A 15,845-nucleotide genomic window follows, 5' to 3' on the forward strand; every position below is an offset into this window, starting at 1 on the left:
AGCACAGGAAATGTTTTATGGTATCTTGTATTATAACATAAGCTGTTTTTATGATAATTTTTCTGTCAGAATAACAGAGTTGGAAGGGACTTTGGAGGTCTTCTAATGTAACCTCCTGCTCAAGCAGGAAATGCTATACCATTTCAAACAAATGACATAAAATGTTTCATAAGATTTGCCAAATTTTAGTACTAGGAGAATCATGGGTTCTGGATTTTGGGTGCCTTTTGTAAGTTAGCCCATTAGAGGTATTTTGGTTCGAAAATTCTTGCCCTATGATGCATTGTTTCGCCATTGTTAAAGATTACAGAAATGAGAGTTTTAGTAGTACATATAGATTTTCCTGAGAGGATTTCCTTTCCAAATTGGGGTGGGACGCTAATAATCCTTTTCATTCTGTGGTTTATTTTTGTTTCCTCTAAAATGCTCTTAGATAGTTTGACATGTTTTGGCTGATATAACTTGATAATTTAGTTAGGCCAAATCAGCTTACTTCGCCCAATTCCTTCTGGCTCCAAACTCCTGGGACTACAGCTCCTAGAATTCCCAGTTAGTATTCTGGAAATTTTAGTCTGAAACATCTGGAAGTTGCCAGAATGGGGAAAGTGGCTGTAGTTCTCTGTTTATAATTCTCCTTTTGTTGTCTTCCTTCTTAAAGTTGATTGTCACTGATCAGGCGGATTTTTGATGGCTTCTCAGAAGCACGATTCACATCTCTTGCTGCTGTCATCCCTGACTTAATTGTGCCGTCCAACCAATGATGAACTTTGGTAATGTGCTCCCCTGCAAAGTAGATTCTACCTACAGGTTGAGCGAGTGGTTCACTAAACTCTTGAAACTGGTAGGGAGTGAAGGCGGTTATAGAACCCATAGCATACTTATCCAGGCTCCATTTTTTAACCACTGAAGGGTAACAGAGGGCCTGGATCTCTTTCTTGGGCAGCTGATGGATGAATGAAAGGTCATTAATGACAATATCAGCAGCGCTTTTGATATCAAGAGCTTGAAAGAAATCAGCATCATCAGCAAGGACATAGGCCACAAGAACCCCAACACCACTAGTAAAGTTATGGTTAGGGTAGTAGATGAATCGGGATGGAAGATCAGTTGTGGACTTCCCACCATGAATGCCATCAGCCTCCCAAAACTTCTTAGTGCAAGTGAGGAAGATCTTGGTGCCACTTTTGTAGTGGGTAGACCGCAAAGCGTGTGCTTTTTTTGGTGGAAGGGGTGGTTCAAAATTGATGCGACGGGTGGCCCTTGCTGTGGAGCACACAATGACATAATCAGCTGTCACATTTGACAAGGTCTTTGCTGGGGTTTGATATTCCACTCTGACTTTCTCAGCATTCTGTTGTATCTTGATTACTCGGGCATTGAGATGCACCATTTCCGCAATGGCTTGATACATGGATATAGGCAACTGATCAAATCCACCAACAATTTCATCATATCTGCAAGGCCAAAATGGGACAGAGGAAGTAAAAACCTGCTCTCCTAAAATTGGATAATGATATTAGTGAATAAAAGGTCACAGGACAATGAAATGAAAACAGTTCTGGAAAGAAGTTGGCAGCACATTTGATAGAAAGCAAAGAACATGCTTTATTCTTACTTTGCTATCTATTATTTCTTATTTTTGCTTATCAAATTTGTTTGCCACCCATTTCACCATGAGGTGTCTCTGGGCAGCTTACAATGTTACAATATCTAGTGATACCGTATCAGGGATCTCACCAGGAAGGGCCATTAAACAAAAGATACCGTTAACATAATGCTTTTGTTTAATTCTTAGATAAGCAGACACCTGAAATATGAAATAAGTTTGATTTAAAAATGCCTTTCAAAATTATTGGCAATATCATTTTATCTATACAAATTTATAAATAAATAAATAAATAAATAAATAAATAAATAAATAATTTTATTTCTATACCGCCCTTCTCCCGAAGGACTCAGGGTGGTGTACTGCCTATTAAAAACACAAAGACAAACATCAGTTAAAAATAATTAAAATTATTACATAATTTCGGCTCAAATTTAAAACCCCAAAAATTTAAAACCCAATTTAAAAATCATTACATTGATAGCCCAGCTTGGCGGAACAGCAGGGTCTTAAGGGCACAGCGAAACACACGGAGGTCGGAGATCTTATGCATTTCTGAGGGCAGTTCATTCCACAGGGCAGGGGCTCCTACAGAGAAGGCCCTCCCCCTGGTGTCGCCAGCCGACATAACTTGGCTGATGGCACCCTGAGGAGACCCTCTCTGTGGGAGCGAACTGGCTGGTGGGAGGCTGTTGGTGGCAGAAGTCAGTCTCGAAGGTACCCGGGTCCTATGCCATGGAGCGCTTTAAAGGTGGTGACCAACACCTTGAATCGCATCTGGAAGACAACTGGAGCCAGTGCAGCTCGCGCAGGAGGGGTGTCACGTGGGCACAACGAGTTGCGCCCATAACCACCCATGCGTCCGCATTCTGGACCAGCTGGAGCCTCCGAGTGCTCTTCAAGGGGAGCCCCATGTAGAGAGCATTACAATAGTCCAGCCGGGAGGTGACAAGGGCGTGAGTGACCGTGCCCTTTCTGGACATCCCGGTCCAGAAAGGGCTGCAACTGGCGAATCAGGCAAACCTGATAAAAAGCCCCCCTAGCCACGGCCGTCATATGCTCTTCTAAAGACAGCCGTGCATCCAGGAGGATGCCCAGATTGCGAGCCCTCTCTGTGGGGGGTAGAGATTCACCCCCAATAGTCAGCGATGGCACCAGCTGACTATATCGGGATGCCGGAAGCCACAGCCACTCGGTCTTGGAAGGGTTGAATCTGAGCTTATTTCTCCCCATCCAGACCCGCACGGCCTCCAGGCAGCGAGACATCACATCAAGGGCATCGTTGGGGTGGTCTGGGGTGGAGATGTACAGCTGAGTGTCATCAGAGTACTGATGGACTCTCACCCCAAAACCATGGATGATCTCACCTAGTGGCTTCAGATAAATGTTGAACAGAAGGGGCGAGAGGACCGAACCTTGCGGCACTCCCCATGCGAGGCGCCTCGAGGTCGACTTCTGCCCCCCTGCCAACACAAACTGTGAACGGTCGGAGAGGAAGGAGGAGAACCACCGCAGTACGGTGCCCCCTGTTCCTAACCCCCTCAACCGCTGCAGCATGATACCATGGTTGATGGTTTCAAAAGCTGCTGAGAGATCTAATAGGACCAGGACAGAGGAGCAACCCCTGTCCCGAGCCCTCCAGAGATCATCCACCAACGCGACCAATGCCGTTTCTGTGCTGCATCCCTGCCTGAAGCCCGACTGGTATGGGTCCAGATAGATAGCTTCATCCAGGTGCTGGGGAAGCTGTCGTGCCACCACACTCTCAACAACCTTCGCCACAAAACGAAGGTTGGAGACCGGACGGAAGTTAGCTAATTCAGCCGGGTCCAGGGAAGGCTTCTTGAGGAGGGGCCTCACCACTGCCTCTTTCAAAGTGGCGGGAAAGGCACCCTCACTCAAGGAAGCACTTATAATCCCCTGGAGCCAGCCTTGTGTAAACTCCCGGGAGGCCAGTACCAACCAGGAGGGACACGGGTCCAATAAACACGTGGCGGCACTAATCTTACCCAGAACCCTGTCCACATGCTCGGGAGCCACAGGATCAAACTCCTCCCAGATAATATTCTCAAGACCTACCCTCGTCTCCTCCCCCGGACTCATCCAGTCAGAGTCCAAGCCTTCCCGAATCTGAGCGACTTTATCATGCAGGAATTGCACAAAATCCTCAGCTCGACCTTGCAAGGGGTCTTCCCGCACTCCCCCCCGAAGAAGGGAGTGGGTCACCCTAAACAGAGCGGCTGGGTGGTTCTCTGCAGATGCGATAAGAATGGAAAAATGGTTAGATTTCACCGCTTTTATTGCCACTAGATAGGTCTTGATATAAGACCTCACCTGTGTCTGGTCAGAATCGGATTGACTAGTCCTCCAGATGCTCTCTAGGCGTCTTTTCCGATGCTTCATCTCTCTCAGCTCCTTGGAGAACCAAGGAGCCAATTGAGATCGGCATCAGGTCAGAGGCCGCAGCGGCACGACACAGTCCAAAGCTCCGGCGGCTGCACTCTCCCAGGCGGCCACCAGGTGTTCGGTCGAGTCGTGTGCCAGAGTCTCAGGAAACGGCCCAAGCTCCATCAGGAACCTTTTGGGGTCCATCAGGCGCCTTGGACAGAACCATCTGGACGGTTCCGTCTCCCTGCGGTGGGGGGAAGCGGGTGGAAAGTCCAAGTGAAGGAGTGAATGATCTGTCTGTGACAAGGGTTTAATGTCTAAGTCCCCTCTCCCAAGATCATTCAACCACTGACCAGAGATGAAAATCAAGTCCAGAGTGTGTCCCCCTTTGTGAGTGGGGCCTTGAACTAACTGGGTCAGGTCCATGGCCGCCATGGAAGCCATGAACTCCCAAGCCACCTCTGACGCCTCACCTGCGGATGGTAGGTTGAAATCCCAGGAAAATATACACTGATAAAATATTTTTACATTTTTAACGTATTTTATGTAAACACATTTTATGTTTGGAAGAGAAGGTGGCATATCTCAAGTTGTCTACTCAGCAATAGCTGTCAAATATGATTCCATAAATTTGAGAGGAGGGAGAATATAAAAAGGGAAATTTATACCTGAGCTGAAATGAACAATTTAGTTCTTATTGAGTTGTGTATAGTTTGGATAAGCAAATACTATACAAGCCTTTATATAGAAACTGACTGTGTGAATATTTGCAATACTAAGCAAAGTTTGCAAAATTCCGATACCATTTTTGTCTATTTTAGAATTAATTGTGTTTTAATAAAATACAAAGAGTAATGGGTTAAGCCTTGCAGAATGATTTAACATGAAATGCTGTCTTTACAATCCAGAATGTTAGTCCCAAGGTTTGTTTTACAGAATGCTTCAAAAAGGATATCTGGCAACTGTTAACCTAATGGTTTAAACCAGGGGTCAGCAACCTGTGGCTCCGGAGCCGCATGAGGCTCTTTGGGCCCTCTGCTGTGGCTCCCTGTCAGGTGATCCCACCACTGGCTGGTCCCGCCCCTCGCCCTCCCCATTCAGTCACTCCTTGCCTGGCCTGAGAAGGTAAGGGCGACAATGGGGGATGGAGAAGTGGCCAGGCCAGAGAGTGGGGGAGAGAGAGACACATAGAAAGATACCGAGAGAGAGGGAGGGAGGGAGGGAGGGGAGAGAGAGCTATGTCAAAATGATTTTGTGGTTCCTGGTGTTTTTTAACAACTGGTCTCTGCCCTAATGACTGGCTGGGTAGGCATGGCTGTGTGTGTGTGTGTCATGTGACTGGTGGAAGTGAGTGATATCGAATTGGCCACGCCAACCTAGGTTTTGTGGCTCCCGGTGTTTTCTTTTCTGTGGAAAATGGGTTCAAATGGCTCTTTGAGTATTTAAGGTTGCAGACCCCTGGTTTAAACAAATGCAGAGGAGACGTTACATATAGAACAAGTCCACACAAATGACAATCTACTTCATATGCCATTTCTAACTGATATAAAAATTAATATCTACCGATAATGTTACCATTACTGATAATTGCCATTTCTTGCAACTGCAATAGTACGTTAGCTTTGGTTTCAGTTGCCAGCTTATGGTTTCGGTTAACCTATGCCCAACATAGCTATGCCATGACTTTATTTGGCAGCAAAGAGTTAAGAGTTTGTATACATTCCCACACCAATATAGGGAGGATTTGACTGTGACTGTGTATGTGCCTGCCCTCCCAAAGATTTCTTATCTCCAGTTCCTTGCAGATTCCCATGGATCCTTCAATGGATAAACAAGGGTTTCATCTTTAAATTGGGACAATGATGAGGAAGTCATGTAATCCAAGTGATACAGGTTTGCTTACCTTTTTTCGTTAGAGAAGATATCACTTTTCAGGCTCTCAGTAAAAGATATGTAATAGCCAGAATCTTCATTCAGTAAGTCTCCAATCATATCTACAGCTCCGCGGCTCAGATTTCCTTCTTTAATTAGATACCCCTGTTTGGGGAGAGAAATCCTTAAATTCGTCTGCAATACATTGTTCAAAATCATCATTTCAGAGCAAGGAGCTTGATTTCAGATTGAAACTGGTGGGCTGCAAATCAGACAAATTCTTCTAATTCTGAGGAGATGTTGAGTTAGAGCAGAATCATTCTGTTATTGTTCCACTTAATGACCTCTGGGGGAATAATCTGTCTCTTACATAACTTCCATTTTGTTGAAAGCAATTTACGGATAATCCTCGACTGATGACCACAATTGAGCCCAAAATTTCTGTTGTTAAGCAAGTCAATTGTTAAATGGGTTTCCCCCCATATTACGACCTTTCTTGTCATAGTTGTTAAGTGAATCACTGCAGTTGTTAAGTGAATCTGGTTTTCCCATTGACTTTGATTGTGAGAAGGTCGCAAAAGGTGATTTACATCACCCTGGGACACTGCAACCATCATAAATAGGAGTCAGTTGCCATGTATCTGAATTTTGATCACATGACCACAGAGATGCTACGGTCATAAGTGTGAAAAAGAATCATAAGTCACTTTTTCCACTGCTGTTGTAACTTCAAACAGTCACTAAACAGTTTTAAGTTGAGGACCAGAGGTGGTATTCAGCAGGTTCTGATCAGTTCTGGAGAACCGGTAGTGGAAATTTTGAGTAGTTTGGAGAACCGGTAAATACCACCTCTGATTGGCCCCACCCCCATCTATTCTCTGCCTCCCGAGTCCCAGCTGATTAGGAGGGAATGGTGATTTTGCACTAACCTTCCCCTGGAGTGGGGAGGGAATGGAGATTTTACAGTATCCTTCCCCTGCCACAACCACTAAGCCACGCCCACCAAGCCAAGCCATACCACGCCCACCAAGCCACGCCCACAGATTCGGTAGTAAAATTTTTGAATCCCACCACTGTTGAGGACTACCTTTACATTATGTTCAGTAAAGGGGATAAAGCTTGAGATGATATGACCAATGCCTGGGGAAATCTCAAGCAGGGTTATAATAGGAAGGTAGTCTATATTTTAAATTTTGTTGTTGTGCCTGCATTTCACTACTTTAACTTTGCATATATACATTTAATTTAATGATACACTTATAAAAGTGTATATGCCTATTAAGATCTACCCACAAAAAAGAAAGTATTGACAATTCTGACCCATAATTTGGGAGGACAAAACAGAAGGGGATTGTTCAGTCTGTGAGTCAACATGGTAGCCTGCTATTTAAACTAATTATATTCCATCTCATTCATTAAATATAATATGGCCACCCTCTCCATTAGACCAAATCCTTTACCAACTGTGGTCCAAGTGTCTCAGTCCAGACAGAATGCTTGTTAGCCAGTTTAGAGATAAGCCAGCATGAGCAAAGAAAAGTTAAGCATGTAATGTAATTACTATATGTCCTAAGACGAAAATCTGGTACTTCTGTGATGCCCTTAATGACTTTTTTGTTGTGCTTTACTACATTTGTCATCAACTGTGATGTTTTATGGCAAGCCTGTTGTAATTAGAATTCAAATTGATTTGGGGAGTCTCAAGTTCTCACTCACCACTTCAAGAACTTAGTTCAAATAGGCCAAACAGGCATTATCTCTGGCTGTGTCTGAGTCAGGCTTGGATACTTTTTAAGAAGGCCATTGTGTGGCTTTAGGGGAGACACAATCACTTGCCATCAATCCTGCATGACAAAGAGGTCCCTCCAACCTGTGTTTTTATTTATTTATTTATTTATTGGTTCGATTTATATGCCGCCCTTCTCCGGAGACTCAGGGCGGCTTACAATGCGTTAAGCAATAGCCTTCATACTTTTGTATATACCTGCTTAGTAGGGCTTTCAGCCTCCCCTAAGCGGTGTTCTTTTTTATACAAAGTCAGCTTATTGCCCCCACAATCCGGGTCCTCATTTTACCTACCTCGGAAGGATGGAAGGCTGAGTCAACCTTGGTGAGATTCGAACTTGCAGTAATTGCAGGCAGCTGGCAGCTAAGTGCTACTTAACAGCACTTTAGTCCACTGCTCCACCAGGCTCCTTCTTTTACTACAGGTGTGTTGCATGTGCAAAATAAAAACCTCATCAAAATACAGGTGGATCTTCAAATGACACCATTGTCATTGACTGCCATCTTGCCCTTTGGATTGCAATCTGTTTTAGTATTTGAAACTCTCAGGCTCAGTAAGTAATTTGTCTCATATTCTAATAATACTGTAAGAAGAACATGATAATACATCTTAAAGATGACTCGCCAGGAGTGGGCTGCTGCAGGTTCGCAGGGGTTCGGAAGAACCTCTAGCTAAGATTCTGTGCAGTTCAGAGAACCCCCAAATCCCACTCCTGGCTGGCCCCGCCCCACCCTGCCCCACCCACCCCTCCCAGGAGTCCCAACGCGGCCCATTTTGGATGCAAGTTAAGTGCAGGGTGCGCACAGAGGCTCGGGGAGGGCGAAAAATGGGCCTACCAGAAGTTTGGGAAGGCTGGAAACAGGCCAGTTTCCGGCCTCCAAAGGGCCTCCAAAGCCTGGGGAGGCCATTTTCGCCCTCCCAGAGGCTCAAAGAGAGCTTCCAGAGTCCAGGGAGGGCAAAAACGCCCCCCCCCCCCACCATGGTGCAGGAGGTTGACTAGGCAACGCCCACCATGGCCGCGCCCACCCAGCAATCAGGCAGAGAACCCCTTGCTAAAATTTTTGAAGCCCCCCCCTCTTACTCCTCCCCCAAATCCCCCCCCCCAAAAAACTGTACTGTTTGGAGACTTGGTTTCAGGGCACAATCCAAATACCTTTGTTGAATAGGTGTCATATTTATTCATTATGTAGCTGCAGTTAGTCCTTTTCAATTCTTCTATAACCTGAGAATGATTTGGAAAGGAGAAAGGAGACATAGGAGAAGGAAAAGGAAATATTTTGTTAAAAATGTATTACATCAAACCAAAGAAAAAAGCCACACCTAAAAAGGACAAATGTAGACTCAATATTGATAGATTATTATACTGTACAGATTAGAACTATGTTTATGATAAATGGGAAAAATTATTAAAGTCAGTATGGTATAATAAAACTATAGCGCTATAATGAAACTATGGCACTCCCACACATACAGCCAAAAGTATGGATCCAATATGAATATAAGAGCTTTGTTATAATAAAAAAGGAACAAGTAGAGAATGCACATGAAACAATCAACAACATATTCCAAGTGATAAAATTCACATGAGGAGAAAAAACAATATGTTGCTACCCAGGGGTGAAATTCAAAATTTTTCCCTACCTGTTCTATGGGCGTGGCTTGGTGGGCGTGGCAGGGGAAGGATACTGCAAAATCCCCATTCCCTCCCCACTCGTGGGAGAAGGATATTGCAAAATCTTCATCCCCACTCCACTCTGGAGCCAGCCAGAGGTTGTATTTGCCGGTTCTCCGAACTACTCAAAATTTCCACTACCGGTTCTCCAGAACCTGTCAGAACCTGCTGGATTTCGCCCCTGTTGCTACCCTTCCTGGATATCCTCAACAGCACAGGAAACGATGACAAATTAGAAACCCAAGCCTATTGAAAAACAACCAATACTAAACAAGTGATCCATTATTACAGTAACAATCTAACCTCCCATAAGAAAAGCTGTACAAACACACTGCAGCAACCTTGAACATTGGGAAAATGAACCACCTTCCAACAAAATGGATAATTGTGCAATTTTATCAAAAAGTGCCTGACCACTCAACCCACCACAGCACAACTGACATAAGCTGTGAAAAGGATAACGCTACCATACACCAATAATATCTCAGAAACAGCCAACAGACTATTACAACCACATGACATTGCAATAGCACAGAAGCCAACTTGTGCTTGTGTGGCCCTCCAAAACCATCCTAAATAAAGCAAAAGATCCAGTAATCCAAGAACAAAAAACAGGTGTCATCTACAACTTACATTGTAAGGACTGTTACAGCCAATGTGTAGAACATACAGTCAGGAGACTAGCAGAGCGCATCCATGAATACCAACTAGCAATCTCCTTAATCTTAAGAGACTGACTCAGTCATATTTTCAACTAGGAAACTGTGAGCATCCTAGACCAAACTAAATCCAAAAATGCTAGGGAATTCCTGGAAGATTGGCATTCTACAAATCAGCCATCAATAGACACATAGACTTAAATCACATTTACACAGTGATGGGATTCAGCCAATTCGCACCACTTCGGGAGAACCGGTTGTTAACTTTCTGAGCAATTTGGCAACCTGGTTGTTGGAAGAAATCATTAGGGCAGAGAACCGGTTGTTAAATTACTTGAATCCCACCACTGCATTTACATACCATTCAAATAAAAAACCTGAAAAAGAAATAAAAAAGCATATCCTGTCCAGCAACCAACACCCAGATAAGCAAGTAATAATACCAGACAAACAATCAAGCAGGAAAAAAAAATAAACTAATCAAGGAGAAAACCACAGTTTTGCCAGTACTGGCAGGACACAGTACTGTATGCAAACAGGGAGCAAACCACACACTCATTAGCACTGATGATATTACCTAGTCAGGTAATGATGCAAGCAAACAACCAAGATTAGAAAAGATCAAGGTTCCCACATAGCTTTTACAGGTAGTCCTTAGTTAACAATTCCACTATTTAGTGAACATTCAAACTTACAGTGAAAGTTTGAATGGCCACTAAAATGCTGAAAAAGAAGGTTTGCAATAGGTCCTTACATTGGCCACAGCATCCTTGGAGTCACATTACCATGATTTGGGCATTTGGCAACCAGTGATCATTTATGACAGTTGCAGCACATAAGCAAATGAATACAGGTGGGAAATCCAAACTTATTCCATTCCATTCCATATTTATGTAAACATAGTTCATTAAGATAATTTGCTTTTCAATGTATCAAACTGAAACCCATTTAGAAAATGGATTAATTTAGCAAGTGGGTTGAGAGCTGTGCAAATACCACTGATGTCTGATTGAATAACTTTATCCACATCTGGTCATCTTTTAATTTGCTGAGGCTACAAATACCAGATTGTATTGGTGTTTTTTGGTTTTTTTTTTTGTTTTATTAAAAAGTTTTTTTATTTTATAAACAAACAAGCATACAATACATAATCAATCATTCAGTGTATCATCTGAGTACATTTTTTGTATCTTCTTGTTAGTCCTCCAATATTTATCATATCTTGATATTATCATTTCATTTATTGTAACATTTCCCCCACATTTCTTACTTTTCTATTAATACATTTATCTATCTTTTTATTTTATTCAAGGTTTTACAACAATTTTATCCCCATCCAATCTTCAACCCCCCCTCCCCAAACCCCCCCGACTTCCCAGAGCAAAAACAGGGTGTAACATTTAACAAACATAAGCTAAAATATGCTAACTTGCTACAAGATTCAAAACTCCCTCACACTCTTTAACTCCCCTTTTACAACTTATTCATCAATCTCCTTTTATAAATTCTTTTATCACATTTCACTTTTATTACTAAAAACTATCCATTGGATTAAGTTATTTCTAACTTAAACATATCAAAACATATAACTTTTAAAGTAATTATTTCTTTTATCCTCTTTGATCATTCATAAACCACTTGAAAATTTCTGATTATTCAACATTACTCCCTTATAAAATTCTAAATTAAACAATTTAAAACTTTCTTTAAAATGTCTTTTTTTGAAAAAAATACTGTTAATCCATTAAGTTAAGTTATGTCTAACTTAAACATTTCATCGCATATACCTTTTAAAAATACTGTAATCTTAAATTAAACATTTTAAAATCTTTTAATACATCAATAAGACATTCTTCAAAATGTAAGTTTCAAAACTTTTAAAAGTTTTCATTATCCATTAAATTTTAAGTTAACCATTTTAATATTTCAATAAGTTTTAAAAAGCTATCCAATTTTAGTTAAGCCTTTTTACTTTAATAAAACATTCTTCAGAATATAACCTTAAAGATACTGTTAATCCATTGGGTTAAGTTATTTCTAGTTCATTCTTCAATATATAAGTCTCAAAACTTTCAGGAAGCTATCCATTAAATTTTAAATTAACCATTTTAATACCTCAATAACTTTTAAAAAGCTATCCATTTTTAGTTAAACATTTTTACTTCAATGAAACATTCTTCAGAATAATGAAACACTTCCTTTATATCATTGTCTTAAGATAAACTTAAAGGATACTAATTTCAGTAAACTTTCCAGATTTATTACTAAAATCCTTCCCAAAAGAAGTTAATCTTCCATTCTTCCTTTCTTTCTATATTTTTTCCAATCCTTCTTCTTCAGTAATACTTTCTTCTTCAGCATTGCTCCTCCCCCTGCTTTTATTTTTGTAAATTTTTGAATTTTCATTTGAGGTTGATGTATCTTTGGAATTCGTTTTCTTAGAATTATTTCCTTTAATTTGGAACCCCCATTTCGACTCTTCCTGCTTATATAATTGGTCACTTCATTTCTTAAATATTGATTCTGTCTATAAAACCAAGGATTGTCGCTGTAAAATTTATCAGTTTGCAGTAAAGAGTCTACTTGCTGCTTTTCAATTGATTGCATGGAAGCCTCTGCCAAAACCTCTGTTTCCAGTGTACTAACCTCCATCTTAATCCAGACAGCCTCTTTTTTATCCTCCAAAGTCACATTAGTCTGGTTAATTTCTTCCTCTTTTCCAGCCAGCAAATCATTGTTATTCTCCAGATTTTGATTTTGAACAGTCCTTTTAATTGATTCTAGTATAACAGAGGTATAAAAGTTTAAAAGTTCTTGTAAAGCCTTTACAGTCACAACTTGTGAATTTGCTGGCTCATATAATAACGATCCTCCAGCCCTGATGTCAGCCATATTTCAATTTTCTCTTTGTATTTATTCAGCTGTCAGGTCCATAAGTCCAATTATTTTCCACACAATTTAAAAGTGTAAATTAGTTGAAGCCAATACCATAGTCTTTTCCATTCCACTTCCACTTTAAATCTTTTTCTTAATGTGTAATCCAGTAGCTTTAACAATGTTGCAAGTGTTAACAAGCACTTTCACTAATAAGTTTCATTTTCACGCCCTCAGGCACCATTTTTTCCCATTTTAAACGGAGTTAAAGTTCAGTACTTACATTTTTTTGCCCTCCTGATTTTGCTCTGCCAGCATCCAAATTCAAAATTTAATCCTTAAAAATGCCTTGCTGGTGTGGTCGCGACGCCTCGTTCTGCATAAAGCAGACTCGTCCCGGATCCGGAGCACTGAAGGGCTTTCAGGGAGCTCTCACCCTGCAAACCCCAGGCTTAAAAGAAAAAACCTGGGGGTCTAGGGGAGCTCTACCCAGACCCTTCTGCTCTTCTCTCCCCCTTTTCCCCAGGGGGAGAGTTTCGAGTCGCTAGACAGCTGATTTTCGCTGTTCTAGCGGCTAACGGAATCACGGGGCAGGAGCTCCCGAAGGAGCGTCCATCGGCGTTCGCGGAGCCATCGGAAGTCCCAGATTGTATTGGCGTTGAGTGGCTGACCCCCTAACCTTTCTCTGTGAGTCTTGGAGATTGGTATGGCCAGCAGTTGCAGAAACATTCTGATCAGGTGAGTCTAGGAATTGCCTTTTTAATTGCTCCGAATGGCAATTAAATATTGCTCAGGGAGTATTTAGGATGCCATAAGCCTTCATATGGTAAGTGGGGTTGTATTTTCAAGAGACACCCAGGGCTAATGTTAAAAATCAGATAGATGGAGTCTGATACTATCATTTCAGACTAACACATTTTATTAAAAGACATAAATCCATCAGATGCACGGAGTGGTTAGACCAGAGTTTCCCAACCTTTACAACCTTAAGAGGTGTAGAAATCCCAGGTGCTAAGGCCTTAGCTTCTGAATGCCATTTTTCTTAGTCCCACATTTGAAAGCTGGTTTTTAGGAATTACTCTGAAATAAAATGGTTTATTCCTAAGCAAGGATCTCTCAGAGCTTTCTTGAGCAAGATTTATTAAAAGAACGTAGTATTGATACATGCATTCTAGCAAGTATAACATTTGTTAAAATAAGAACCAATTTATCATTTTATTAGTAGTAATTTTACTTATTGTTCTGTTTATATACCACCTTTATTTTTGTACAGCTCAAGACAGTGTATTTAATGCTCACTCCTATTTTCCCACAACAACCTTGTGAAACGGGTTGGGTTGAGAGAGAGGGGTTGGCTGGGCCAAAATCAAGCAGACGGGCTATTCCTTCCTTGACTTTAGTTTATGCATTTTAAGTGAAATAATCAGCCCAGGATAATTCTTTCCTAGCAATAAACCTAGAGAAGCCAAAACAAGAACAGGTAAACTTCATCAAAGAAGAAACAATAGCCCAATCAAGGAACTATCAAGGAAGAAACCACATCCCAACCATGATTGCTGGGGCTAACTACATCTATTATCGGCCAACAAACTCCACTCTCCCCTTGCGGTGATCAGTTTAGTCTGGTAACAAAGCACCTGCAGGAAAACAATCAAGAATTCAACAGCTATCATTTTGTCAAGATGGGAACCCTCCCTGCACATTAAAAAACAGAACCTCAATCACCCCATTATGGCCTTCATTTTGGCTTTTTTGACCGTACCCTGAGGACAGCTCTGGATGATAGGGAAACAAGTTTTGGAGAATGCTTTTGGTACCTTTCGTCTATGTATGCTTGAAACAAGCCATAGCATAAATTTCCTGATTAAAGATAAATTTTACGACTTATCTGAACCTTTTTGAGGGACTCTCGATATAGCTGTAAAGCAGATTTGCCTTCTTCTGAGGGCTTCACAGGATATTTGAAGACGCTGGGGTCTTTTTTCACTTCCCATACTCTCTTCCTGATGTTTTTAATAAAATACCAGGCATTCTCATTTTCCTGAAAAAATTCGTTCAACCGGAGACCAAACTTTCTGATATATTCCCGGATAATTCTGGGGAGAGGAAAGGAGAAAACAGTGAAAATAAAAATAAAAATAGAATGATGTATAGTTCTGTGCACTGAAAAGTATCCGATTATCAGGAAAATTAACATGCAAATGTGAAGGTGAAATAATTGTTCTGGCATTATTTCTGGAGTATACACTATTGAAAGAGCGACGTCTATGCTGGCTGGGGCATGTCATGAGAATGGCTGATGGTCAAATTCCGAAAGATCTCCTGTATGGAGAATTAATGCAGGGAAAGTACCTCAGAGGGAGACCACAGCTGCGATATAAGGATATCTGCAAGAGGGAATGGACATTAACAACTGGGAAACCTTGACCTCCGATCGTTCAGCTTAGAGGCTAAAGACGCAGCATGGCCTTCTCCAATTCGAAGAGACACTTGTTTGGCAGGCTGAGGCAAAGAGGCAGTCCCAGAACCAGCGAAATCTGGGGGCTGGGCAGGGGACAGAATGTATCTGCCCTCAGTGTGGAAGGGATTGCCACTCTCGAATTGGCCTTTTTAGTCACACTAGGAGCTGTTTTAGGACCTCTTTCCAGAGCACGATACCATAGTCTCTTGAGACTGAAGGATGCCAATGATAATGATTTCTGGAGTATCACTGTCTCTCTTTCTCTTTGCTTTACATATAGAAAGAAAAACTGCACACATTTAGCCAGAATTTCCAGTTTCAACACAACTTTTTCCCTCCGTAAAAAAGAGCTACCAATTGAGAAGAGGGGAAGAAAACAGCACAGAAAAACAACAACAACTCTCAAATTGCTTGATAAACTCTTACAAGTCATTTGTCTTACCAAAATCATTCGGGCTTATTTTTCTCCCATGAATATGATGTGGCCCTCCTCACTATCGAGGGCCCACCTTAAGGAAGGGTTTTGG

General features: G+C 41.6%; 1 protein-coding gene across 1 annotated transcript in view; it reads right to left on the bottom strand.

The window, feature by feature from the left end:
• Window positions 1-652: 652 nt before the first annotated feature.
• Window positions 653-15,845, bottom strand: part of LOC139309423 (L-amino-acid oxidase-like) — a 37,258-nt gene continuing 22,065 nt past the window's right edge. Inside the window, exons 4-7 of the mRNA XM_070933489.1 lie at window positions 14,752-14,953; window positions 8,806-8,874; window positions 5,898-6,031; window positions 653-1,454 (exon numbers count right to left, since the gene is read on the bottom strand). Of these exons, the coding sequence (XP_070789590.1) occupies window positions 653-1,454; window positions 5,898-6,031; window positions 8,806-8,874; window positions 14,752-14,953 (1,207 nt within the window). The remainder of the gene's footprint in view (window positions 1,455-5,897; window positions 6,032-8,805; window positions 8,875-14,751; window positions 14,954-15,845) is intronic.

Source organism: Pituophis catenifer, unplaced genomic scaffold (genome assembly GCF_029215685.1).
Source record: "Pituophis catenifer annectens isolate HBS135680 unplaced genomic scaffold, rPitCat1.0.hap2 SCAF_2, whole genome shotgun sequence".
NCBI lineage: Eukaryota > Metazoa > Chordata > Lepidosauria > Squamata > Colubridae > Pituophis > Pituophis catenifer.